Here is a 27,365-nt window from a genome sequence, read left to right as displayed (position 1 = left end):
ACACCACTCCACAATTCCAAAGTAAGTTACATCGATCTCCCATAATGATCACTAGCCTCGATCGGGATCGCCGTACTGCGGATTTGACACGCAGTCATTAACGTACATACGTTATGTTCATCTCAGCGGTCGTCAGATAGGGGGACGCCATGAATATAAGTGGACGTCGTTGTATCTTTTTCTCGCAGATCATGAATGAATATCCGCCGCCAGTGCTTCCAAGGTCTAGAACCAAGAGCATGAACCACGTTGTCTGTACTTGGCTAAATCATCGCACCATTGTACCTGCCGACTTGGATAAAGAACGCCTACGTCGGACTAGTGCATGTCTTAAATCGTCCGTATATATGGTATGGCGTATGAGATAGACTATCTTATAACGCCTATTTTCGGGTGCCGCAATTGTTCATCCGCTAGTGACGGTACTTACCTACTGAGTCTCTGATATGATTCAAGATTTTCTGCCTCGAGCCTCATGGTCCAACGCCTAGAACTTCATCTTCATACCCCTTGGAGCGCCGTTCATCACAACCAAATCAACATTTATGACCTCATGTCCGGGTACGAAGAACCCAAGAAGTCAGTCAGCCATGGATTCCACTGGCACATGTACACGGTGTTTTGTAAACAGTAGTTATTCTCACCAGAAGAACCAGGAACTAAAGTTAAAGCCATCGCGGCAACATTCAAGTTAGGAGCAAGGGCGCATAAACGCCAACTTTAAATGGAATACGCGCGCCTCCGTACTTCCATGATGCAAGGTACATTATGACTCGAGTGATCATAAGTGGCTCGTCGGACGAACATAATAATGAAAAGGCCCATCAGACGACCCTGGACGTGTATCTGATCTGACCATTCGAAAGACGTTACTCACGTACGATCGATTATTGTTCGTGCGAGTCAGCTGCAGATGAAGATTCATAAGTACGCAAAGCACGTACAAGGATCATTCACATGACTGGGTGGTTCCATATACAGAACACGTCTTCATGAGTCGTAATCAGGGGCATGAGCAAATGGGAATTCGTACGTATGTGATAGGACCCTGCGTTCGCAAATGAGGAACGTCGTACGTTAAGGCGGTCGGCTGCGTCGCCGATGGATTTTAGCGCGGGTCACCGGTAGGAGATACAAGTAACCCCCCGGCACGCCAAAATAGAAAAAAGGCCAGCACCAACGCTCTGAACCAAATATCAAACACATAGTCACTAGTAGTCAAATCCTGACCGTTTGAAGCATCGTCCGAAACAAGACTCGGACAAATGTGTGGATGGTAGGATGAAAGGTAGTGTGCCGTACGCACTGTAGTTACCCCATGGTTACACCGAGATTATGATCATGAAAAGGTTCAACAAAAGGAATGGCGACGGAGTTAGGAGCCGAGAATTGTGTGTTGTGCTGTACTGGTGCGGGCGGCGGGAAATATATTCTTTGTCCGGACATTGAACCTTACCGGTGTAGACTCGCATGAGATTGTACTAGTACGTAGTCTTGCCGGTACTTTGCCGGTGCTACTGATCTAGAACATGTCTCCCGTGCTGGTCGGGCATTGATATAGCTTCCACAAAAATCGGAGCTTGACCTTTTGAATACGCGCCAAGACCCAAGGATGCAGTGCGTGGCATACCACGTTCTGCCCCAGCGTTTTGCGGTATTTTGAATCTCGCCGGATGGTCCGTCCGAGTATGGGGCGCTATAGCAGATGCTGGAAAGGCGTCCACGAGGTAATGGACAGATGATGATGATCACGTACTTTGAAGAACCGCGACGCCAAAGGTCAATATTAGATTTGGTCGAGTTATTGCTGTGAGTTGGTTGCGAGCATGAGTTGAAGCAACTGAACTGGCTGACGAATCAAAAGACTTGAACTATTTCTGAGATTGGTCACGTGGTATTACATCAGCCAACTTGTTCAGTTGTTTGTGCCCAAACGAGTCGTGTACTACTAATCATGCTTGTAATTGACTGTGAGTTAGGTTTACAGCCCGACTTGAGAACTGACGACAGTTGTAGTACTGTTTGCCGCAAGGTTCAATAATAGTAGTAAGTAGTAGTCCAAAGTCTGATATACGACTGGTTATCTAGGGATATCATATCAGCGAAGAGGCTGGCAGCGCCTAACTTTGAAATTATCTCCCGTACGTTCCATTCCATCATCGTCCGCACCCACCCACCAATTTATAACCCTGCTTATCATCCGCACGCTACATACCTGTCCAATAATCCATCGATTACCCAACCTCCAGCACAAGCGACAACCGGCCATGCGGGCAATCCCAATTCCAAGGCCCTCGCCTCCGGCCCCCTCTAACAAATCCTATTTCAGTTCCTTCAAGGAAGAAGCCTGCTCACGGCACAAACAGTCCACATAAGCCTCCGCATCCACGGCAGGGTACAAGCACTCCCTACATTCGCCCTCCCAGCATCCACCCGCAGGACTTCACCATCAGCAGTCCGCGCTAATGTCTGCATCCGCGTGGAACGCACCCAATTTCGTCGCAAGAGTTAGTAAACATGAGGCTTAAGAAGTTCGTGTCACTCAGCCAACACCCGTCGCCATCGGCTTGACGACAGGCATATTCGTGCTTGTCTTCCTCGTCAAATGTGTCAGCGCCAGTGGCTGAGAATATCGGCATGCCAGGCAGAGGGGAGGGTATACTTACCTGCTGCATCCGCTGTTATAGCATGATACGTGGAAGGAAGTAGCAAAGGGAAAAAAACATGGCGTGGATTGGGAGTATCATTTCGGATGTATTCACAGCTTGTGAGTCTTCTGCCACGCACCTTTTTCATCTCTGCTCCTGTGTTCACCTCGTACGGTAGATTTGAACGTCACTCCATGTCCGGCTTACGAACGCAGTCACAGGATATTTCAGCGTGAAGCGACTGCAAATCAATACGCCGATCGCCAACAGCTGTTCGATTTCTTGTGTCAGTATTATTCGACCCCATCGAAAGATCGAGATTTTTGTCCATGTCTTAACTTGCACACTGGGATGCTGACGCTTGGCGACGTCAGACGTTATCATAATGGCCATCAGTCGCAGCAATCTGAAGCTCTCACGGGATTCAGCTCGTTAGACTGATCAGAAAGGCGAATTTTTTCTTATGGCCCTCTAGGCGCTCTCTCATATATCGATAGAGACGCATGAAAAGGCTACAGGTTACACTGAAGACCATAGCATAAATGACATCCAACGCTGCAAATTTGTCCTTGGACCTAATGCAGATATCTCGTAAGTCGATTTCTCCTTTGTTCCACGACGGTATCATCTCAGTCCCCGGAAAAGATGCATTTAGATTCTTCACTATGATGCATGCGGTCGATAAACTCGCTGTTTAGTGAAAACGAGAATGATGCAGTTCTAATCGCAGGTTCCGGGGATGCACGGAGCGCACGGATGATAAATCACAATATCCACCTTTGGCTTATCATCCAGAGCCATAGTAACCTGCACTGTCTTTCAAAAAATGAAAACTTTCAACGTGTGTCTGCTGCTTGATTTCGAACGCTATTATCCGGCAACAGCCCAGTCTTAGCTACCAACTGGTGTCACTGACGTTGACAGGGACGTTCCATGCATGTATATATGATGTAACTCTGAAATGACAAAACTGTATTGCTTTTAAAAATATTGGCGCAAGTCGAGATAAGCTGTAGAGCAAAATGGTACGTAGAACATACCCGACCTCAATGTATTTGAATCGGACAAAGAATGCTTCGGGGGTACATCAAGCAAGCCCAGTAGATCCCACCATCATCTCAGCTGAGGGTGACTCTCATGCTTCAAACACCCGTACACCGTACCGGGGAAAGCGCTATCTTTTGTAATCATACAACCATTTCGTACAGTTCCACCTCCTAAAGCTACCACAGACCACCCGAGGAAGTTACATCCACCGCTAAGATGCGTTAGCTCCGCGTCGCCATCTACGTTGTGTCACGTTGCTTAATATTGAGGTCTTGCTGAAGACGACGGATTAGCGGAATTTCTGCCACTGCACAACATTTAAACATACGCATGCGATGCTCTAAAGCGATTTTAAGCGTCTCGATCAACTCCATCTTTTGAGAGTCACGAATAGATTGTTTTCCCATCCGGAAGCGTCCAAACAATGGCTTGACTTTCCAAGTAAACGAGTGTCCCTGGTAGGTGTGGACGGCGACGGTCACAGCTTTCCTGACAGCAGCTGCATGCGAATATGATATGTACTGCTCGAGGGCGACATGGAAAGAGGGAGCAGACTGCCACTGGTCCTTAAGATAGCGCCGCTTGTCGAAAATATAGAAAGAGTGTTCGAAGATAATGACAGCAGCTAAACGGTCAATAATAAGCAGGTTCATCACAACGCAGCCTCAAAATTCACCGGAAATGACCTGGACAATGTTCTCCAATGGTCATGAGCCAGAGGCCTGATAGATTCGCGACATGAGACATGTGTACAACCGGTGACCAATTTGACATACCACAGAGGGTAAATCGAACAGTATGTTTACACAATGATAGGGGCGAAGCACGTCCTATTGATGGATCCGCATGGCTGTTGCTCGAACGATGATCGACACACTTACATACTGCGAACGATGGGCAACGACTTGGATCAGCATGGCTGTTGCTCGAACGAGGATCGACACACTCACTCTCTGCGAACGGTGGGCAATGACTCGGATCAGCATGACTCTTGCTCGAACGAAGATCGAAACACTCACTCTCTGCGAACGGTGCAACGACTTGGATCAGCATGGCTGTTGCTCGAACGAGGATCGACACACTCACTCACTGCGAACGGTGGGCAACGACTTGGATCAGCATGGCTATTGCTCGAACGAGGATCGACACACTCACTGTCTGCGAACGGCGGCCGGCCCAATCTTATGAAGCCTCGCACTGCCTCCAAAGTCTTGAAACTTCGCGATGCCTCCGACCCCCACGCCAGAGCCTGATCTCGCGAGGCCTCCTGCTACTTTTGCCCAGTCGCAGTAGGAAAATGACGGAGTGCTTGTTTAGCCTACCCCCATAAATAAGGATGGAATGTGATTTACCAATATAAGTAAATTTGTTGCTCTCTAGTAACCAAGAAGTACGACACAGGATAAAGAGGCACAAGCAAAATTATACCGAAAAAAATGAAGATGTTTCTACGTTTTGTTGGAACTCGTCCAGCTTCAAAACGGACGAGATTTCTAAGTCACCATTGCTGTTTGCAAGTGCGGAGAGAATGAGGTAGTATACCGGCACGGGCTTGTGTTTTGGAACACCTGACAACTTTAAACCACTGGCAGCCGATAAGATACGAGCAATACAATGCTCCATACATGGGGGAGATGCGGTGGGCGGCGAAGACTGAAGTTTGGTGCCACGGAGGGCGCACGCTGGTGCTTGAGAGCTAGATGAGCACGGATGGCGGGTATTCTACACAAGCAAAGAGATAGTAATGAACAATCCAAGTTGTAGCCTTAGGTTGAGTTGATTGAGTTTTAGATGAGACGAATCACCTTTGGCGTTGGCGAGTGCCAGAAAGTTGACTTGATGTTTTCAACCGCCGCTGTTGCTACTCTCATGAGGTCTTGCAATTGGATTTGTATGTTCGCGGAAGTTGAAATTTCAGCGCTGGAGCTGCAATTAACGCTCGTCGTAGAGCACCGCACCGTTCTGGATCCACGTGTTTTCTTATCAGACGCCCCGCTCTTGTGATCCCCATGTCTTCTCTATTCTATAATAAGCTCGCCGTTCTAGATAAAGTACCTCAGAGGAGAACTCTTCACTAGATCAAATCACCATGGCCAATGCTCTTCACACTCTCCACATCCATGGTACTCAATTCTTGTCTATCATTCACCCCGCTGAATATATCCAATAGGTATCACCGTCGATTTTACCAAGTCGAAATCGAATATAGAGTCTGCTGAAGTACGGATTGGCGAATCACATTCGCCAATTGAACTTAAACGCGAAGGGCCCGAAGGAAGGAGTTTGCGGTACACATTTTCTCCACCCAGGTAAGTACTCGACCCCAACCGATGAGAATATCTGAGTTGCTTCCGTGTCGCCGTAGGGTGTTTTCTCGCGACGAATTATTTTCCTTACATATGCGGCACAAGAATCATTTTCTGAGAACCAAGCATCATAAAGACGTTACTTTCGACACAGATGAGATATTCCGTGCGTATGGTGCAAGACAACGAGGTGAAACAAGAATCACACTCTCACCTCACACACACTCAACTTCACATCTGTAGAATACATCAAGTGGTATAAAAAAATCCGGATCGTCGTCGACTTTTCCGAGAATATTTCAACTAAAGTAAGGATCCACGTCTGGCATCGAAACCGTCTAAGTCGTAGATTAGCAGGCTGCCTCTTCCGGCCAAAGCTCCGGGCTCTCACCTACCACTTCCGACATATTTGAGAGGTGTCCTCAGTGAGTCAGGATGATCATGAAGTGCCGTCCTTGAGGCTGACGCTCCCAAGGTTCCGAATTCTGGTAATAGGAAAGGTATCTGACTTTTTCCGATCTCGAGCCAGTGTTGACGACGTGCTTTTAATAGACAGGTGTTGGCAAGTCATCACTCATCGACCACGTATTTGGAGTAGGCGAACGAACAGTGAGCAAAACAGTGAGCTGAACGTGACGCTTCAAGAAGCATAGTTGCTCATACTGTCAATAGATCGTTGAGCACGATAGGCCAGGCGAGGCTTGCATCGACGATGAGTTCACCTCGCGTGAGAACGACAGGTTCGTTCTCCACGATAGCAAAGGTTTCGAACCAGGGGAAGAAAAAAACCTCAAAATAGTCCAAGATTTTATGGAACGTCGAAAGAACATGCCAGATTTGAAGGATCAGCTGCATGCTGTTTGGTGGGGATTCTATCTCGACCATTCCGTTATGGTAGACTGACCAAATACATGGAAGGCTTTGTATTCAGATACCCCGTGCGGGCGGACGTTTGCTGGAGACAGGAACGGAGGATTTCCTGAAATCGAAACTTGAAGGAACCTTGGGAAACGGTAAGTGAATCGATAACTATCTCTCTGCTACGTCGGGGCTCACACTTTGTCAAAGTCCCCGTTATCGTCGTCCTTACTAAATATGATATACTCGTCGATCGCGTGGAGCGAACTCTAAATGAAGCCTATCTCGATGGATTGAGCGAAAAAGCTATCCAAGAACTCGTCAAGGAAGGAGCAGAAACAGAGGTGCAGAACACCTGCATCGGACCTCTCGAGGAATTCACAGGGTCTGATATTCCCCATGCCACGATCTCCAGTATGTACCAATACCCTGACAGGTCCATGCGTGCCTCTGAAGTGTAATATTGCAGCCGCAAAAGGCTACAAGGAGACACTCGCCGGCCTGATCCAAAAAACTGAAACCTGTGTCAATTTGCATCTTGAGCCCGATGCCGCGGTGATGACCTCCGTCGCTCAGCGAGTGCATCCTGGACTCAAAATAAAGGCATTGATTAAGTGAGTCTCGCTTGCCTCATTCTTATCTGGTGATTTACGCAATCTCAGGATTGGCAAACAAAGTTTGTCCCACTTTCGCGTTCATAATCACTGAATACAGTCTAAATCTTCGTGTCTTGAAGGATATTGGAATGCGCTCATGTCATGCCCAACGTTCAAGAACAACCAGATGAAGGATTGTCTGCGTGTGCTTCATAACGACATTGTCGACGTGTGGAACTTCCGTGATCCTCATAAGGTGATGTCTATCTTATTTGTCGTCGTTGCATCCGCCCTAACGTGATTTGTGCGTAGTACTTGCGCAGCCAACAGTTCAGGGATTTGATGATGACAATGGTCGATAACATACAAGCTGAATCCACCACCACGTCCATGTAGGCTGGTCTTTTACGTGTCAGATAAATTGTATCTCATTGAATATTTACAGGACATTTGGGTCGTCCATGTCCGGCCCTATTGTGAGCATGCTGGGCGCCTTGTCGGGACCTGCGGCTCCCATCGTAGTACCAATCGCAGCAGTCGCCGTATTCGTCGCACAATGGGTTTATGAGGTATACCAGATATCGTACGCACCACTATTTTTCTCGCGTGCGAAAGGACATCGACACTTCTTTTTCAGCGACGTGGTGCTTCAGCGCTTGATGGCCTACATCATGCACTTGACGCTTGTGTTGCAGACACTTTTTTTCGTGTCAAAAAGCCGGGTACTCACTCGTAGGGCCATCAAACTCGCGGTCAAATCCTACCTCGCCTCCCCAATAAGGAAGAGGTTCTCACTCGGATTCAGGATTATGTCCAGGGATTGGCTATCTTGGCACACGCGGATAAGGATATCTTGGATAAAATCGAAGAGATGATGCAATTTTACGAGATGGATGCGGCACAAGTGTCCGAGCTTGAGGCAAAAATCCCCGATGTAGATTTGTTACCAGACGAACCATGGTAAATCGAGAAGTCGTAGCGCTCGATTGTTTCTTTCCTGGATGGTTTTGGGCGTGGACGGTAGTCTGAGTGTTGACCGATTACAGACAGTGCTCGCTTGTACTATACCACTGGATTTATGGCCGATCATGACAATGTAACCTGCATTCTATCAACATCATGTACTTCTAGATTTGACTTGAGCCCTGCAAGGTGCCAAGGCAATCGTTCGACGCCTTCTGAACAGGTCGTGGTGCACTGGATTTAGATACTTGGTGAGCTAATGAGAGAGAAACAATGAACAGTGCGATGGTCCCCACTGACTTTTTAGTGTTGAGGACCGATGTAGGGTTCGTTCCAGTGGTGGTAAGCCACACGGGGACCGCTGTCGTAGCCCAGAGGGCATCCAGCGCTAACTAACCGTGCATCATTCGATTCAGGTGTGAACGATTGATCGCTTCAAGCCTCTATACATCCTCGAGCCCCACACAGGCACACTTTTGACGTGTCAACGTTTCAACGTTGAACGCCACCTATAATTAATTTCATTCAATATTCAACTATTCATGCACATGCACCGAGCTCATTCATATGCATATAGGCTATATAGATGGTCGTCCAATACTCCATCACTGATCAATGATCACCGTCATCCCATTTCGCAGTACATACTTGTAACATTGTGAGTTACTAGGTATGCAGCCTGACTTGAGAACTCACGACACTTGTAGTACTGTTTACCGCAAGGCTCAATCATAGTAGTAAGTAGTAGTCCAAAGTCCGATATACGACTGGTTATGATCTAGGGATATTATATCAGCGAAGAGGCAGCGCCTAACTTTGAAATTATCTCCGGTACGCTCCAGAATTCCATCATCGTCCGCATCCACCCACTAACTTGAATTTATAACCCTGCTCATCATCCGCACGCTACATAGTACCTGTGCGATAAATCCAGTTTATTCATCAATTACCCAAATTCCAGCACAAGCGACAACCGGCTATCCAGGCAATCCCAATCCCAAGGCCCTTGCATCTGGCCCCCTCTGCCAGATGGTATCTCAGCTCCTTCAAGGAGGAAGCCTGCCCACAGCACAAACAATCCACATATGCCTCCGCGTCCACGGGATGGTACAAGCACTCCCTACATTCACCCTTCCAGCATCCACCTGCAGGACTTCACCACGAGCGGTCCGCGCCAATGTCTGCATCCGCGTGGAACGGACCCAATTTCATCGCAAGAGTTAGTAACCATGGGGCTTAACAAGTTCGTGTCACTTAGCCAACACCCGTCGCCATCAGCTCGACGACAAGCATCTTCGTGCTTGTCTTCCTCGTCAAATGTGTCAACGCCCATGGCTGAGAATATTGGCATGCCAGGCAGAGGGGAGTGTTATACTTACCTGCTGCATCCGCTGTTATAGCATGATATACAGGAGGGAGCAGCAGAGGAAAAGAATGTGGCGTGGACGGGGTGTATTATTTCGGACGATACCCACAGCTGGTATGTCTTCTGCCACGCACCTTTTTCATCCTCTGCTCCCATGTTCACCTCGTAAGATAGACTTGAACGTCCCTCCATGTCCGGCATACGAAGGCAGTCACAGGATATTTTAGAGTGGAGCGACTGCAAATCGATATGCTGATCGCCAACAGCTGATCGATTTCTTGTGTCAGTATTACTCGACCCCATCGAAAGATCGAGATTTTTGTTCATCCCTTAGATTGCACACTGGGTTGCTGACGTTTGGCGATGTCGGACGTTATCATAACGGCTGTCGATCGCAGCAAGCTCTCACGGGATTCAGCTCGTTAGACTGATAGGAAACGCGAGTGTTTTGTTATGGTCTTCTTTAGGCGCTCTCTCGTACGTTGATAAGATACGCATGAAAAGGCTACAAGTCACACTGAAGACCATGGCATAAAGTGAGATCCAACGCTGAAAATTTGTCCTTGGACATAAGGCAGACATCTTGTAAGTCGATTTCTCCTTTGTTCCACGATAGCATCATCTCGGTCCCTCGAGAAGATGCATTTAGATTCCAGAGTATGATGCATGCGGTCGATACACTCATTGTTTAGTGAAAACGAGAATGGTGCAGTTCTAATCGTAGGCCCCGGGAATGCACAGAGCGCACGTAAGATAAACCAGGGTTCCACCTTTGACTTCGTAATCCAGGAACATGATAATCTGCACACTGTCCTTGAAGAACTTACGAAAACTTCGGAGGCGCGTCCGCTGTTTGAAATCCATCAGTCTCGAAGGCTATCACCCGCGAACAGCTCAGTCTTAGCCATCAACTGGTGTCACTGACGTTGACAGAGACGTTCCATGGATCTATATAAAATGTAACTCTGAAATGACAACACTGTATTGCTTTTAAAAATATTGGCGCAAGTCGAAATAGGCTGCTAAGCAGCATGGTACGTAGAACATACCTGAACTCAATGCACTTGAATCGGACAAAGAGTGCTTCGGAGGTACATCAAGCCCAGTGGATTCCACCACCATCTCAGCTGAGGGTGACTCACGTGCTTCAAACACCTGTACACCATACCAAGGAAAGCGCTACATATATTGTGTGATCATACAACCGTGTCATAAAGTTCCACCTCCTGAAACTACCTCAATAAACCTCTCGAAGCCCACATTCACAGCTGAGATAACTCATCCACTTCGGAACACCATCTACATTGCGTTGCATTGCCTGATATCAAGGTCTTGCTGAAAGACGAGTATATCAGCGGGATTGTTGCCACAGGATGACGACGAAACATACACAGGCGATGATTTAAAGTGATTTCAAGAACAGCGTTGATTAACTCCGCCTTCGCCTGAGAGGACGAAGATTCTTTCTCCTTCACTGAAGCAGCCACCGCTTGTTCATAAGCGTGAACGGGGTCGCTCACACCCTTCACGACAGCAGCTGCATGCGGAGATGACATGTACTGCTCCAGTGCGACATAAAAAGAGGGATCAGACTGCCCCTTGTCCTGAAGATAGCGCCGCTTGTCAAAAATATAGAAAGAGTGTTCGAAGATAATGACAGCAGCTAAACGGTCAATAATAAGCAGGTTCATCACAACGCAACCTCAAAATTCACCGGAAATGAGCTGAACAACGTTGTGCAAGGGCGATAAGCCACAGGCCTGGCGAATTGCCAACATGAGAAATGTGTACAATCTGGCACCAATTGGACACACCACAGAGAGTAACTTGGATTGTATCACCGCACAGTGATCGTCGCGAAGCTTGTCCTATTGAGGGATCAGCATGGCTGTTGCTCGAACGAGGATCGACACACTCACTCTCTGCGAACGGTGGGCAACGACTTGGATCAGCATGGCTGTTGCTCGAACGAGGATCGACACACTCACGAACTGCGAACGGTGGGCAACGACTTGGATCAGCATGGCTGTTGCTCGAACGAGGATCGACACACTCACGAACTGCGAACGGTGGGCAACGACTTGGATCAGCATGGCTGTTGCTCGAACGAGGATCGACACACTCACGAACTGCGAACGGTGGGCAACGACTTGGATCAGCATGGCTGTTGCTCGAACGAGGATCGACACACTCACTCTCTGCGAACGGTGGGCAACGACTTGGATCAGCATGGCTGTTGCTCGAACGAGGATCGACACACTCACATCCTGCGAACGGTGGGCAACGACTTGGATCAGCATGGCTGTTGCTCGAACGAGGATCGACACACTCACGAACTGCGAACGGTGGGCAACGACTTGGATCAGCATGGCTGTTGCTCGAACGAGGATCGACACACTCACGAACTGCGAACGGTGGGCAACGACTTGGATCAGCATGGCTGTTGCTCGAACGAGGATCGACACACTCACATCCTGCGAACGGTGGGCAACGACTTGGATCAGCATGGCTGTTGCTCGAACGAGGATCGACACACTCACATCCTGCGAACGGTGGGCAACGACTTGGATCAGCATGGCTGTTGCTCGAACGAGGATCGACACACTCACTCTCTGCGAACGGTGGGCAACGACTTGGATCAGCATGGCTGTTGCGCGAATGAGGATTGACAGACGTACTGCCTGTAAGTAAAGGTTTGACATAAATGAGAGCAACCTTTGAATTTTCCAAGAATCTTACCCAAATATGTGGAAACCAGGCGCCCAAGGTTCCTATTATCTTCTCGTGACCTTCAGATGCGCTTGTCTCTGCAGAGCCAAAATGTTCTCGCAATGTTCTGGACAATATCAGTCGTTAACACCAAGTTGCGGCAAGCGAATGAGTCCATGGTTGGTTACCTTTCAATTGCATATTTCATACAGACCTCCAAGTTGGTCTGTTGGGTCGTGACGAACAATCGCTTCAGTACTTCATCATCCAAAGTTGCAGCTGTGCGTTCGATCAGTGGTCCAGAATTTGCATCATCTTTGTCCATATCTGATGGATCAACGGTCATCATGTATGGGAACTTGACAATAAACCGGCTTACTGGGAAGGCATACGTGACATGGTGGAGGTTTTCGGACATCCTTGAGAAACCTCAGTTGCGGTCCGTTTGCAAATGTTTCTTCGGCGCGTTTTGCGGCCAGTTTTCTAGCGTCTTTCCGAGATTTTCCTTCTGTTTTCAGTTGTGTGTAAGCGACGTCGTATAGTGCATCGAACTTTGTGAACACAACGATGACAGGTACTGAGGATTGTGATTCTGCGCATCAGTCGAATGTCGATGAGGGTGGGACGCGAAAACTTACTGCTTCCTGTGTCGCACTGGGAGAAAAACTTATTCTCGGCTGCAGTGAACGACCTACATGCTTCGTCCATTGGGATGCAGAACCTATGTTGAAACCGTTAGATAGCGCATGCTGTGATTGACGGATTGCAATTACCATATAGTGTGGAGCCGTTTTGTTATCTTTGTTTCCTTGGAACGCTCAATGATAAATGTCTGGACCTTGTCGAATTCTGATACGCCGCCTGCCTCGAAACCCCGTGAATCATGAAAAACGAAGCCCGGGTTGCTTGGAAACACCACTTCGTCATCAATGTCGTGCAGTCCGCGCTGAGGGCACATGAATTTATGACATCGACTAAGAGCACAACTCACCCCTCTGGATCCCGTTAAATCGATCTGATGTTGATGGGTCAGTACCTTCCTCCTACTGGCAATGTGATGCCCACCTTTTCCCCCTTGCTGTTGTATATTTCTGGTTGGTCCCGCGTGTTGCAGACTCTCTGCAGAATGGTTGTTTTTCCTGCATTGGCTCTCCCTATGACGAGGATCCGAAAGCGACCGATTCTCTGTTTTATCTTTGAAGGATCCATGGGGAGGGTGAATGTGACTGAAGGAGAAGCGTTGGTGTGGCCTTATAATCGTTGCAGTGTGTGAACCCGGCGATTACCCAACCCGAAGCCAGCCTATATAGAATCAGTGTATTTGATATCATATGAGCTGTATGTGGATGAAGCGTACAAGACAAGACTGATAATCTGTTGAAAGATTATAGATAAGTGATAACTTTGATTCGGACAACAACAAACAACACTCGCTTACATAATACGCTATGCGCTCATTAGAAGTTTTATATTACTTAGCACCTCAGTCTTCGACTATTGAGACTGAGGTATGATATTATTTATTTAGACTCTTTACTACGATACTGACTACTACTCTAGTACTTACTACTTTCGTTTATAGGTCAGCTAGTAGTCTCCCAGTCTTCGACTATTGAGACTGAGTACTTACTACTTTCGTTTATAGAATTCTTTCTGTCATTCTTTCGTCTGTCGCATCCTCGAACAAAAGGTTATGAGCCCTGGTGCTTAGAATCAATCCAGTACCACAAAGGAACATCAACCGAAACAAGAATTAAATGTCGAACACACCCTCAGTGTCTGCAGCCCAGTCAGGTGCAGCTGCTTCATCCTCGAACATCCCTTCCATATCATCCAGTTCTACATCTACAAGCAGAACTGCACAAGCCTCAAATCGTCTATATGATATTCCATCCCTCGAAAACGACGGTTCAAACTTCCAACTATGGAAGTACCGTGTCGAGTTAATCCTTGACCTTCGAGGACTATGGGGAATTGTTGAAGGAAGTGAAAAGATGCCAGATAGCACAACGCACCCTGTTCAACACCAGGAATGGTTAGCAAGGAACAAGGAAGCACGAGCTCAGATAGCTCTCACGCTGAAAGATGATCCCTTGAATGGGATACTCTATGTGCCAATAGCTAAAGATGCCTGGAAGAAGCTCTGTGAGCGATACGAGGGTAGAGGAAAGCAAACAATTGCTCAACTCATTGGCGAATTGTTTCGAAGTACCTTGACGGACGAATCTCCTATGGAAACGCAGCTAAACACCATGCGACAGAAGGCATTCATACTGTCCTCGCTTGGTCAGCCGCTCGACGATTCACTGGTCGCAGTTGCGATGGTGATATCCTTACCTTCATCCTATGCCACCCTTCGAACGATCCTAATGTCCAGTAGTGACAAACTCACCACCGAAACTGTTATAGCCCAAGTGCTGGTAGAGGAAAGGCAACGACAGGCTAGCAATAGCCAATCTGCGCTCGTTGCGAAGGGACCTGCGCAAAAGAATAAGCCTAAGCGCAAGGATAAGGACAAGAAGAAGTCAAAGGAAAAGTGCACATACTGCCACATTCCTGGACATGAGGAGAAGGACTGTCGAAAGAAGAAAGCTGCTGAAGACGCTGAAAAGAGTGGGAAGCAGGTGGACAAAGACAAAGGAAAAACGGACCTATCTGCAAAGGTCGCACGCATTTCGTCGGACCATGACACACCGCTCCAATTATTCATGGCACATGGGCACTCTACATCCGCATCCAAAGATGATTGGATAGTGGACTCTGGCGCATCTGCAAACATGACGTGTCAGCGGGAAATTTTCATCAAATATCGCACACTGAACCCACCCGGAAAAGTAATCATCGGAGATGGACGCTCGATAGATGCGATAGGTATCGGACGTGCTGAAATAAACGTCTATGTTGGTGAAAATGAGTACATCCACTCCATCCTGCAGGAAGTCTATCACATACCAGACCTGAATGCGAACCTTCTGTCAGTTCCGCGCCTCACGAAACAAGGTCTCGAAGTCACCTTTGATGGTTCCCAATGCAAGATCCTTGCAAAGGGAAAGACCGTTGCTCTCGCACATAAGCGAAACTCGCTATACGTCCTTCGAGTAAAGCCATGCGAGAAAGCACATGCATACATTCTGCAAGGACCATCAGCTCCACTCGATCCAGATGTCCCCATAACAGCTCTCACCTCGCGCATGCTCCATTCGAGTGCAACTCTGGACACATGGCATCGACGACTTGGGCACGTAAATTTCGACTCCATATCTAAGTTAATTTCGAAAGATATGGTCAATGGGATCAACATAAAGGGTTCAAGTACTCACAATAAGGCAGTGTGTCAGCCTTGCCTTGAAGGCAAGCAACACCGCAACCCAATCCCAACGAAATCAAATGTCGAAAGCCCAGGAGTCCTGTATCGCACATACTCTGATGTATGCGGACCCATGGAAACAGTGTCGCGCGCCGGCTTCCGATACTTCGTTACATTCATAGATGCCTATTCACACCATCTCGTGGTTAAACTTGTGAAGACCAAGGATGAAACATTCGCACTCACCAAAGGATACTTTGAACGTGCAGAGACCGAGACTGGAGAACGCCCCAACTATTTTCGTAGTGATGGTGGGGGGGAATATGGATCAAAACAATTTGTATCCTATCTCGAGTCAAAAGGCATCCATCACGAGAAAACAAACGCATACACACCACAAGAGAACGGTGTCGCAGAGCGGATGAATCGGACCTTAGTTGAAATGGCACGCAGCTTGCTACGAGACGCCGGACTGCCAAACACATATTGGGGAGATGCGATCCTATATTCGGCGCACATATTGAACCGGGTTCCAACTCGTGCGATAGATGGAGACATTACACCACATGAAGCGTTCACTGGGAACAAACCATCAGTATCCCATCTCCGGGTATTTGGGTGCAAAGCCCATGTACACATACCTGATGAAAAACGCCAGAAGCTCGGTGTGAAATCGCTCGAATGCGTCAACCTTGGGTATGCCGAACATCGAAAGGCCTATGTATGCCTGCATCGTCCAACCGGTCGCATCCTCGAGTCGCGAGACGTCGTCTTCGATGAAGGAGATCCGCAAGGGCCTAGTCGTGTCAAGATAGACACATTTCTCCCAGAGAAACAGGTCACTGCTGCAAAGCACAACACAGACGACCTGCAAGGCCTGGAAGCTCCTCATAAGTCAACAATTATAGAAGAATTATCAGACGATGACGCACCGGAAGTGGGAAATCCAGCTACCAAATCTCCCCACGAGGATGATGATGTCGATGGACAACCAGCTCCTCTAAGCATGGTCAAGTTCGAGCCTGAAGACCAGAACAAGGAAATGTCAGCACCGAACAACACGCGTGCGTTGGAGACACACCGTGTTCAACCACTAACCCCTTCAGCCACTCGACAAATAGCACCTCCTGCTCCATATCCTCGCCCAGCTCCTCCACCTGAAGTAAGGCGCAGCTCGCGAGCGCGACGCGCACCTATGCGAGACGATGATCCTCGCTACTTCATAAACGCCTATGAGAAGTCAACACTTCAAAGAGAGGAACCGGTTATACAAGACATACCTGAGGCAGTGGGCGCGATTGAGGCTGCGGAGACACATGGGGAGGCTTACAAGGCTACAGTAGCTTGTAATGGTGAGCCTGGGACGTTCCATGAAGCAATGAATCGTCCAGACGCAGATCTATGGTACACGGCGATGACTGAAGAATTGAAGATCTTCGAGAAGATTGGCCTATACGAGGAAGTCAAACGCCCTCGTGACCGCAAGGTTGTAGACTCGAAATGGGTCTATAAAATTAAGCGCGGCCCGCATGGCGAAATTGAACGCTATAAGGCCAGACTCGTCGCGAAAGGTTTCACGCAGGTCCAAGGGATCGACTACACAGACACCTTTGCCCCCGTCACGAAGTTCTCGACGATTCGAGTCCTTCTTGCCCTTGCAGCCAAGTACGATCTAGATATACATCAGATGGACGTCAAGTCAGCTTTTCTAAACGGTGAATTGGATGAGGAAATTTACCTGCAGCTCCCTCCTGGCTTTCGTGACTCGTCGAATCAAGTTTGGAAGCTCAAACGTGCTCTATACGGTCTTAAGCAGGCACACAAAGCATGGTACAAAAGACTACGTACCGTCTTCGAGTCTCTCGGCTTCACACGCAGCAATGCAGACCATTCTGTCTTCTACAAGGTCGAGAACGGCACAATCATTATAGTCGCCGTCTATGTTGACGACAAAATGATACTGTCAAAAGATAAGAAGATGATAGATGAGCTGAAGAAACGGTTAGCAGCAGAGTACGAGCTTACCGATTTGGGAGAAGCGCGCTGGATTTTGGGAATGGAAATCATTCGCGACCGCGATAAACGCACGATCAAGCTGTCACAAAGCCGCTACATCGAATCGATACTCGAGCGTTTCAATATGGGATCCAGTCGTCCTGTGAATACGCCAATGGACCCTAATACCAAGCTCATCAAAGTGAATGAAGCCGAAGTCGATGTGAAGACTTACCAAAGTGCCCTAGGTGCACTGATGTATGCGATGCTTGCGACGCGTCCGGACATCGCGTTCGCAGTAGGTGCTCTGAGCAGATTTGCAGCTACCCCCGGACAAGCGCACTGGACCGCTCTAAAGCGTGTCTATCGGTATCTACGCGGGACCGTCAATAAATGTTTGACATATCAAGGGAAGTCAGAAACGGACTTACATGCGTTCGTCGACGCAGACTGGGCCTCAGATGTCAATGACCGGCGTTCGATAACCGGATATATATTTTCAATATCTGGAGGAGCAGTTAGTTGGAGTTCGAAGAAGCAAAGTTCAGTCGCACTTTCCAGTACCGAAGCAGAATATATGGCCGCCGCCGCTGCTACGAAGGAGGCCGTTTGGTTGAGGACCCTACTCAGAGAACTAAACTCCTCAGAAACTCCCCCAATAACTCTCCAAATCGACAATCAATCTGCAATTCTGTTAGCCGAAAATGCCATGTTTCACGAACGTACCAAACATATCGCGATCCGGTATCACTTTATCCGAGAAAAGTTGGAGGAAGGAGAGATATGCGTTGAGTATGTTCCCACGAACGAACAGATTGCCGACGTTTTGACGAAGGCACTTGCGCGCGAGAAGCATGGACGATTCATCGAAGGAATGGGAGTGTTGAACGGCGAGAGTTTGATTCGTTGAGTGGGCGTGTTGAAAGATTATAGATAAGTGATAACTTTGATTCGGACAACAACAAACAACACTCGCTTACATAATACGCTATGCGCTCATTAGAAGTTTTATATTACTTAGCACCTCAGTCTTCGACTATTGAGACTGAGGTATGATATTATTTATTTAGACTCTTTACTACGATACTGACTACTACTCTAGTACTTACTACTTTCGTTTATAGGTCAGCTAGTAGTCTCCCAGTCTTCGACTATTGAGACTGAGTACTTACTACTTTCGTTTATAGAATTCTTTCTGTCATTCTTTCGTCTGTCGCATCCTCGAACAAAATAATCAGCATAAGATCCATATTTGAAATTAGCTTATCGTACCATACTCGTGAACCTATAACAAAACACTAGGCCAAAATCGTAACAAACACAACGACAACTTCGGAGTCGTACTACGTATCCCGTTACCTTATTCAACTTAGCAGATAGCAATTGGACGGAATGTGATTGAGGGAGTCGCAGACAAGACACGAGAAAAAACATGTCCAAACAAACTCCATCATACTATGACTTCAACGAAGGGTTTCGAAACGGACAAGCAGTACAACTTTCAAGATAAGTCAGAGGCAGATTCAGATTCAGAACTGACGAGCTCGAGGTTTCCGAGGTCTTGTCATTATTACGCGTTGGGTATGATCAATCAACCCCAGGATAGCTCGTAACTTACGTAGGGCACCGGGCCCGGGTCTTCACAAAGACTGTCTTATCGCAACCTATGCCATCCACGTTTATTTGGTGATAGTCCCCCATTCTACATCATAAGAGTAGCTTCTTCCCTAAATCAAATCAGCATGGCTAATACTGTTCACGCCTCGACGGTCTCCAGCTGCAGCATCTTTGGTAACTCAATTCTTATCATCATGTGGTGTCATCAAACCCGCTGAATATATCCAACAGGCATCACCGTCGATTTCACCAATTGGTCGAAAACTATAGAATCTGCTGAAGTACGGACCAGCAAGCATCCGCCAATTGAACTTGAGCGCGAAGCAGGAAAGAGTTTGCGACACATGTTTGATTTACCCATGTAGTAACGTTCAAATTCTCGACCCCGACACATGTTCTCACCTAAGTTGCTTCTGTGTCTTTTTTGTCTCAGGGTGATTTCCCATGAAGATCCATTTTCCCTACGTATACGGTACAAGGAATCTTTTGGGATGAAGACCAAAGACATTGCTTTTGACCCAGATGTCATTTTTCTTGTATCTAGTGCAAGCGAGGGACAAGGTAAAACAATAATGATTGCACTCTCACCTCACTCGCCCACTCACTCAACCTCAACATCCATAGAATACATCAAGTCGCATGAAGAAATCACGATTGTCGTCGCCCTTTCTGGGAATACCTCAGCTGAAGTAAGGATCCACGTCTGGCATCGAAACCGTCTAAGTTGTGGATTAGCAGTCTGAGCAATCTATCTCTACTGGCCAAAGTCATACGCTCCTGGCTACTACTTCCGAAATCTTTCGGAGCTGTCCTCAGTGAGTCGGGATGATCATAAAGTGCTGTTCTTGAAGTTGACCCTTCCAAGGTTCCGAATTCTGGTGATAGGAAAGGTATCTTGCAGTTGACTTTCTCCGATCTCAGGCCATTGCTGACGACGTGCTTTTAATAGACTGGCGTCGGCAAGTCGTCACTGATCAACCATGTATTCGGAGTGGACACAATGGTGGGCCAAACGCAGTGCTTCGACAAGCACAGCTACTCATGCTGTCAATAGTCTGTTGCCCATGATAAGTCAGGCGAGGCCAGCATCGACGATGAGTTCGTCTCATCTCAGAACGACAGGTTCGTTCTCCATGACAGCAAGGGTTTTGAACCAGGGGAACAAGACAACCTCAAAATTGTCCGAGATTTTATTGGCCGTCGGAGCGCAATGCCTGATTTAAAAGACCAGCTGCACGTTGTTTTGTGGGGATTTTATCTCGACCATTCCGTTATGGTAGACTGACCAAATACATGGAAGGCTTTGCTTTGAGATACCTCGTGCAGGCGGACGTTTGCTGGAGACGGGAACAGAGGAATTCCTGGAATCGAAACGTGATGGAACGCTGGGAAAAGGTAAGTAAATCGATAACTATATCTCCGCTACGTTGAGGTTCACACTTCATCAAAGTTCCTGTTATCGTCGTTCTTACTAAATACGACATGCTTATCGAACGCATGGAACGAAATCTAGATGAGGCCTCTCTCGATGAATTGAGCGACGAAGAGATCGAGGAACTCGTGAAGAACAAAGCAGAAGCGGAGCTGCGGGATACCTGCATCGGACCTCTAGAGGAATTGGCAGGGTCTGATATCCCCCACGCCACGATCTCCAGTGTGTACCAATACTCTGACAGGTTCACGCGTGCCTCTGAAGTGTAATATTGCAGCCGCAAAAGGTTACACGGAGACACTCACCGACCTCATCCAAATAACTGAAAGCTGTGTCAATGAGCATCTTGTGCCGGAGGCCGCAGTGATGACCTCCATCGCTCAGCGAATGCATCCTGGACTCAAAACAGAGGCATTAATTAAGTGAGTCTTGCTCGCTCCATTCTTATCTGGTGATTTACGCAGAGTCAGTGTTGGCAAGCAAAGTTTGTCCCAGTTTCCCGTTGATAATCACTGAATTCAGTCTAAATATTCATGTCTCGCAGAATATTGGAAGGCGCTTGCATCATGCCCAAAGTTCAAGAATTACCAGATCCAGGATTGTCTGCGTGTGCTTCACACTGACATCGTCGATGTGTGGAACTTCCGTGACCCTCATCATGTGACGGCTGTCTTATTTGTCGTCGTTGCATCCGTCTAACGTGATTTGCACATAGCACTTGCACAGCCAAGAGTTCAGGGAATTGATGATGAACATGGTCGATAAGATACAAGCTGGATCTACAGTTGATCCCACCAAGACCTTGTAGGCCGGTCTTTTACGCGATAGATCGATTTTATCTCATTGAATGTTTGCAGGACATTTGGGTTATCCATGGTTGGCACTATTGCGGGCATCGTGTCCGCCTTGGCGGCACCGGCAGCTCCCATCGTACTACCAATCGCAGTAGGTGCCGTGCTCGTGGTATGGGTTCACGAAGTGTACAAAATGTCGTACGCACCGCTATTTTTTTTTGGCGAGCGAAGGGATATCGACACTTCTTTGTTAGCCACGTGGTGCTTCAGCGCTTTATGGCCTACATCATGCACTTGACACTTGTGTTGCAAACACTTTTTATCGTGTCAGAAAGCCGGGAACTCACCCGTAGGGCCATCAAGCTCGCGGTCAATTCCTACCTCGCCTCCCCAATAAGCGGAGAAGTTCTCAATAAAATTCAGGATTACGATAAGCAATTGACGATCCTGGAACGCGCGGATAGCGATACGTTGGACAAAATCGAAGAGATGATGCAATTTTACAAGATCGATGCAGCACAAATTTCCAATCTTCAGGCAAATACTTCCCATGTAGATTTGTCGTCGGACGAGCCATGGTAAATTCAGAAGTCGTAGGGTTCGATTGTCTCTTTTGTGGATGGTTCTGCGCGTGGGCGGTGTCTAAGTGCTGACGCGATTGCAGATAGTGCTCGCTTGTACTATATAACTGGATTTATACCCGATCATAACAATGCAACCTATGCTCTACTGTGTTCTATTAACGTGATGTACTTACTGCTAGATTTCACTCGAGCCTCCAACGTGCCAAGGTATTGTAATAGTCCATAAAAACTTGGCCTCAATTGTTCAACGTTCAACGCCTTCTGAACAGGTCATGGTGCACTGGATTTAGATATTTGGTGAGCTAATGAAAGAAAATAACGAACAATGCGATGGTTCCCACTGACCTTTTAGTGTTGAGGATATATTATTTCGACGCATTCGCTTCGTTCCAGTGGTGGTAACTCACACAGTATGACTGTAGCCCAGAGCATATCCATTGCAGGCTCGCAAGAGATCCTGCATGTCGTCGTAAGCGCCGCAAGGAAATCACGAGCCAAAAGTACCTTGCGAGATGACAAACTTTGGTCCGGAACAAATCCAGGATCACTGACATGCAGATCGGTGCGATTGTGCTGGAGGATCTCGGAAACGATGCGGTACGGCAGAGCTCGATGCATGTTGTTTATCGAGTTTCTCCTGATTCTAGACGGGTATACGTATTACGCAGCTGCATACAACATGAGGCACGAGGAACACACGAGGAGTCAAACGTTGATGTGGTTTTGATCATTCGGAAGCGACAGGGATATCTGTGTTGGGTTACAGGGTCCTGAGGCCTGAACAGTGTACGTGCGTTATCTCAATAGATCTCACTTACAGACGACGGCAAGACCTCCAGCAGTAATAATGTTTTTCATGCTCGTGTACAAGGTCAAGTCTATCGCGCCATCGTGCGTCCGAGTCTGTCCAGGCTACCACACCTAATTTCTTAACCCAATTTCATGAAGCCTGCTGCGGCTGCCTACAAGTCTTGAAACCTCACGCTGCTTCCGAACCCCATGGCAGAGCGTGACCTGCCGAGACCTTCCTATCTTCCTGCTTTTACCCGGTCGCACTACTAGGGAAAATGACGGAGTGCTTGTTTAGCCTCATCCCGTAAAATAGCATATGGATAGAACAGAATATAATTTACCAATGCAAATAAATTTGCCGCTCTCTAGTAACTAAGAAAGACAATAGGGGACTTCAAAGTTGAGTTGAGCGTCCAAATCACGTCCAAATCGGCATCCGAAATCAACTTTGAACTCCCCTAATACACTGGATAAAGAGACACGAACAAAATTAGATCGAAAAAAATGAAGGAGAGATGTTTCTACGTTTTGTTAAAGCTCGTCCAGCTTCAAAAACGGACGACATGTCCATGTCAGCATTGCTGTTTGCGAGTGCGAAGAGAATGAGGTGGTTTACCAGCACGGGCTTGTGTTTTGGAACACCCGACAATAAATCAGCCGATAAGATACGAGCAGTACTGAATGCTCCGTACCTGGGAGAGATGCGTTGGGCAGCGAAGACCATGGACGAATGGAGTTTGGTGCGACAGAGGGCGCACGCTGCCGCATGCACTGACTTAGAGCTACTAGTGGCCGCTAAATGAGGGGTGAGGCCTCATTCCGAAGCAAAGAGATATGTGATGAACAACCCTGAGTTGTAGGTTGAGTTGATCGAGTTTTAGGTGACGCCTTTCGTGCAGACGAATCATAATTAGCGAGTGCCAGAAAGTTGACTTGATGTTTTTAACCGCCGCTGTTCAGAGCTGACCAGGTTTTCGAGGTCTTGCCATTATTGCAATTTGGGAGCCGAAGTATGATTGCGGAAGTTGAAATTTGAAAGTTCAATATGCTAGGCAGGGCAATTGTAATTAACCCCAGAACAGCTCGTGACTTACGTAGTAGTAGAGCACCGGCGTAGCTTTCTTATCGCAACGTTCTTGTGATCCACGTGTTTTCTAGTTTATAATCAACAGGGTGTGCCGTTAACCTAGCTCGGAGGAGAACTCTATGCATTTTTACTCAAAGCGCGACACAAATAAAACCAAAGCAAGTTCTGTAACGGCTACGACGAAACACGTATAAGTCTATTTGGGTGAAACCCGCAGGGGTTAGGCTGACAAGGACCACTGGGACCTAACAAAAGAAAGCATGAGCTGTGTGTGGGCGGGTGGGCCAAGCAGCATACAGTACTAGGTCACAAATGGCCCTCGTCTACCAAGGGAGAGAGCTTCAGCGAGAGGGTAAAGGTCTGAAGACTAGAATAGCACCAATTAGAAAAGGTATTATGAAACAAAGAAAAATGTAAAGTACCCCCAACAGGCACTTGATCCCAACAAGGCAAATCATCACTATCTCTAGGGACCCTTTCACGGCCTACCATGGAAGGTACAGTGCTTTTTGGCATTAGAGTGAAAGAAGGCCGAGTAATTTCGTGAAAACATTGAGGCCAAAAGAACAATCTCCTCTGCAGATGATGAAACCAGGAGAGTCGAGCAGCAGCACATGGGATACGAATGGTACGGGGGTGCAGTCCTCCAACATGATTGTCACAAACACTGAATTCAACCGCAGAGGAGCTCCAGGCAGTGATGTGAGTTAAAATCCCAGAGAAAGCAGGCAGCATGGTGGGATTGGTGGGATTAGGGAAAGCTCTGTAAATTACGATATAATCTCCAATACCCAGGGTTTGGTGTCGACCTGCATCACTGATAAAGTGATCGATGAACCATGAATCTGGGCTATCATGCGAGAATTGGGAGGAGTTGATGACAAGGTGTCCTACTAGCAGTGTCACTGTGCTTGGGGGGGGTAAAGCCGGAAATTCTCTCTCTAAAATCAGAGCTGCGACACGCTGAGGAGACATGAAGGCCATCAAGATGTGGAATAATGGAAAGTGATACGTGAGGCTTATAAGCTCTCCCCAACTAGAGGACCCGAATCGGTCCCGACTTTAGTGTGGTAGGCATGACAAGCAATTTTTAAACGGGTGAAATAGTCGGATGTGATGGTCTAGACATGACCCAACAATAGTGCGCAGTGGGGAAACGGCCATTTGTGGCTTTGCTCTCTGATGTCCAAGGGTGTAAAGGTATGCCTGCTCAAAGGGAGTGGTGGGTGGGTCTTTTAAATTGAGCAGGCTGGTAGACAAGGAAAGATCTGGCAGCAGCAGCCAGAAAATCGACAAGTGGTGAGAGTGAAGGAAAGAATCAATGCATGCCTCGCTTATTCGCCTTGGGCATAGACCTCATTCTAAGCACGTGTTCATTCCTCTCACTCTCATAGAAAACAATCTATGCATTTTTACTCAAAGCGCGACACAAATAAAACCAAAGCAAGTTCTGTAACGGCTACGACGAAACACGTATAAGTCTATTTGGGTGAAACCCGCAGGGGTTAGGCTGACAAGGACCACTGGGACCTAACAAAAGAAAGCATGAGCTGTGTGTCCCAAAAATTAGGAGGCAAATCGACGCAACAAGCTCAAGCTTGACCCCGACCCAAAAGGAGATAAGCGCAGAAGACTTACTGAACAAAAGACAAAATTTCAACGCGTTGGGGGCAAAGCGTAACGCATAAAGGGCTCCAAAACTGGGGTGTCTTGTAAGTATGGTGCTAGCACCACAGCATGCTTCCGCAAGTAGAGAAGAAAAGCATTGCTGCTCCAACGCCCCATGGCTTTGACATTATCGAAAGGAACCCCTCGCAGCAGATATTCTAAGGTTCCTCCAATGCGAATCCCATGCCCTTTGAGCATTCCGGACCCCAGTTGATCTCCAGCAGTCTGGAGACATGCCAGAAAAGCGGATTTCGTCAGCGGGCGCAGACCTGATGAGTGCCGCCAACTGAAAACTGCAGCTGATGGAGGAGGCTGATTAAGTGCCAAATGATGGCGGAGTGCAGCTTGCGGATCAACTATGCCTGACTGAGCGGCCCAATAAACATCTTCTCCGATGGGGGACACTTTGGTTTGTGGTAATGCAAAGATGACAACTTTGAATCCGTTTCGATCTTCATCATAGTGAATGTCCCCAACCGTCACATAGGAGCTAGGACTAGCACGGAAGGCAGTCAGTGAGGGCACAGTGAATTCACCTGTGCGCGCTATGGTGAAGAAGGTAGTTGTGAGGCATGCAAAAACTGCGGCATGTAGCGGCAGTGACATGTCGAGGACTGAATGTATGTTGGCAATAAGATCTACTGTGAAGGGAACTCGCTTGGGCCGTTTAGAAGAGGGCGGGGCTAAACATGCGGCTCCTGTGAGTGCAAGGGCGGACTCAGCTACATTGATGAGCCAAGGCGCCCCGTGGATCAGGTGCCAAGCGCGAACGGCATAGAAATAGTTGTCAAGTGTGGCACCAGCATATAACCCCGCACAGGCCGAGATAAAGGCCAGAAGCAACACCGAAGGCGCTGGACAACGCTGATCTTCAGCGACTCCTCGAGTATCACAAAAAACATGGTAGACCAGGAGACCTGATCCATAGGTCTCCCTGGTGCCCACTGCATGTGAATGCGATATCACTGCCAGGATTCGGTCTAGGTCTTCATCTGAAATCGGAATGGGTGTACCCATACTATCAATGCGAGAGCGTTTGGCTGCGGGGACCCAAAAACGCAACCGATCTCGAGCCAGACAGTGTGGGCGTAGGGGGGAAACTAGTGGAGTTAAGCCTGCTGGGTAAGGACGTGGTGTGGCTGAGGCTCTTGTGGTCAGAAGTGGGGCAGAAGCTTCCATGAAGCGTGATGTAGAGGCTGCACTCGTGCGTGTGGGCGAGACCGTAGTGTTGACCATTGTGTTCAATGCTTGCCCGGTGAGCCAAACCTGAAGGTGTTCAAATACTGCCACTGACGTTGCCGAAGCGTGATCACTCGATGCTGGTGAGGAAACTGGCAAGGTTACCAGGAAGTTTGATGGGCGGCAGCAGGAGGCTTCGTGAAGGGAAGACACCCCTTGAAGGACCGTCGGCCGGATTGTCTCGACTGGCGACATAACAGAGGTGGAACGAGGTGAAGGCTGGCCGCGAGTTGAGTAAAGCGTGGATCCGCCTGAAGACAAGGTTAGTTGCTCTGTTCCGACTGCGGCCATTACTCCACCCGTCAACCACTCCTTGATTGTCGCAGAAGACCCGGAAATGATGCTGTGCTCTCCCGA

At 47.9% G+C, this 27,365-nt stretch overlaps 5 protein-coding genes across 5 annotated transcripts; 2 read left to right on the top strand and 3 right to left on the bottom strand.

The window, feature by feature from the left end:
* Positions 1–3,934: 3,934 nt before the first annotated feature.
* F5891DRAFT_1283184 (uncharacterized protein) lies at positions 3,935–4,348 on the bottom strand (the record flags this gene model as incomplete). Its single annotated transcript, XM_041370566.1, has 2 exons — positions 3,935–3,966; positions 4,024–4,348. 2 exons carry the CDS (start codon positions 4,346–4,348, stop codon positions 3,935–3,937), a joined length of 357 nt encoding a protein of 118 aa, XP_041217001.1.
* A 1,436-nt stretch (positions 4,349–5,784) lies between these two features.
* On the top strand, positions 5,785–8,419 carry F5891DRAFT_987990 (uncharacterized protein; the record flags this gene model as incomplete). Its single annotated transcript, XM_041377970.1, has 15 exons — positions 5,785–5,818; positions 5,866–6,004; positions 6,061–6,167; positions 6,245–6,309; positions 6,554–6,610; positions 6,674–6,895; positions 6,933–7,014; positions 7,070–7,273; positions 7,296–7,473; positions 7,522–7,535; positions 7,596–7,711; positions 7,768–7,847; positions 7,901–8,038; positions 8,093–8,207; positions 8,237–8,419. 15 exons carry the CDS (start codon positions 5,785–5,787, stop codon positions 8,417–8,419), a joined length of 1,734 nt encoding a protein of 577 aa, XP_041217000.1.
* A 1,045-nt stretch (positions 8,420–9,464) lies between these two features.
* On the bottom strand, positions 9,465–13,702 carry F5891DRAFT_1177438 (uncharacterized protein; the record flags this gene model as incomplete). Its single annotated transcript, XM_041365787.1, has 17 exons — positions 9,465–9,599; positions 9,647–9,753; positions 9,798–9,809; positions 9,919–10,050; positions 10,612–10,633; positions 10,710–10,732; positions 10,834–10,911; positions 11,175–11,447; positions 11,499–11,544; positions 11,599–11,652; positions 12,524–12,620; positions 12,682–12,820; positions 12,873–13,070; positions 13,132–13,214; positions 13,267–13,439; positions 13,485–13,508; positions 13,559–13,702. 17 exons carry the CDS (start codon positions 13,700–13,702, stop codon positions 9,465–9,467), a joined length of 1,740 nt encoding a protein of 579 aa, XP_041216999.1.
* A 5,786-nt stretch (positions 13,703–19,488) lies between these two features.
* On the top strand, positions 19,489–22,289 carry F5891DRAFT_198970 (uncharacterized protein). Its single transcript, XM_041370882.1, has 15 exons — positions 19,489–19,586; positions 19,644–19,973; positions 20,037–20,101; positions 20,148–20,227; positions 20,278–20,302; positions 20,362–20,415; positions 20,467–20,657; positions 20,713–20,807; positions 20,863–21,066; positions 21,122–21,266; positions 21,315–21,328; positions 21,389–21,504; positions 21,560–21,648; positions 21,702–21,836; positions 21,893–22,289. The coding sequence occupies exons 2-15, from the start codon at positions 19,805–19,807 to the stop codon at positions 22,218–22,220; spliced, it is 1,710 nt and encodes a 569-aa protein (XP_041216998.1). The 5' UTR covers positions 19,489–19,586; positions 19,644–19,804; the 3' UTR covers positions 22,221–22,289.
* Positions 22,290–25,757: 3,468 nt separating this feature from the next.
* On the bottom strand, positions 25,758–26,948 carry F5891DRAFT_966553 (uncharacterized protein; the record flags this gene model as incomplete). Its single annotated transcript, XM_041376238.1, has 1 exon — positions 25,758–26,948. The coding sequence occupies one exon, from the start codon at positions 26,946–26,948 to the stop codon at positions 25,758–25,760; it is 1,191 nt and encodes a 396-aa protein (XP_041216997.1).
* Positions 26,949–27,365: the final 417 nt, after the last annotated feature.

The sequence above is a fragment of the Suillus fuscotomentosus genome, assembly GCF_016647785.1.
Source record: "Suillus fuscotomentosus strain FC203 chromosome Unknown F5891scaffold_190, whole genome shotgun sequence".
Lineage (NCBI taxonomy): Eukaryota > Fungi > Basidiomycota > Agaricomycetes > Boletales > Suillaceae > Suillus > Suillus fuscotomentosus.
This window is presented reverse-complemented; position numbering and strand designations above follow the sequence as displayed.

Bases quoted from the DNA above. Each gene is read 5' to 3' on its own strand.
- F5891DRAFT_198970 (XM_041370882.1), top strand. From the start codon at position 19,805: ATGTTCTCACCTAAGTTGCTTCTGTGTCTTTTTTGTCTCAGGGTGATT. The intron at 20,102-20,147 runs GTAAGGATCCAC...GTTGTGGATTAG, and splicing joins CTGGGAATACCTCAGCTGAA to CAGTCTGAGCAATCTATCTC. The intron at 21,067-21,121 runs GTGTGTACCAAT...GTAATATTGCAG, and splicing joins CCCCCACGCCACGATCTCCA to CCGCAAAAGGTTACACGGAG.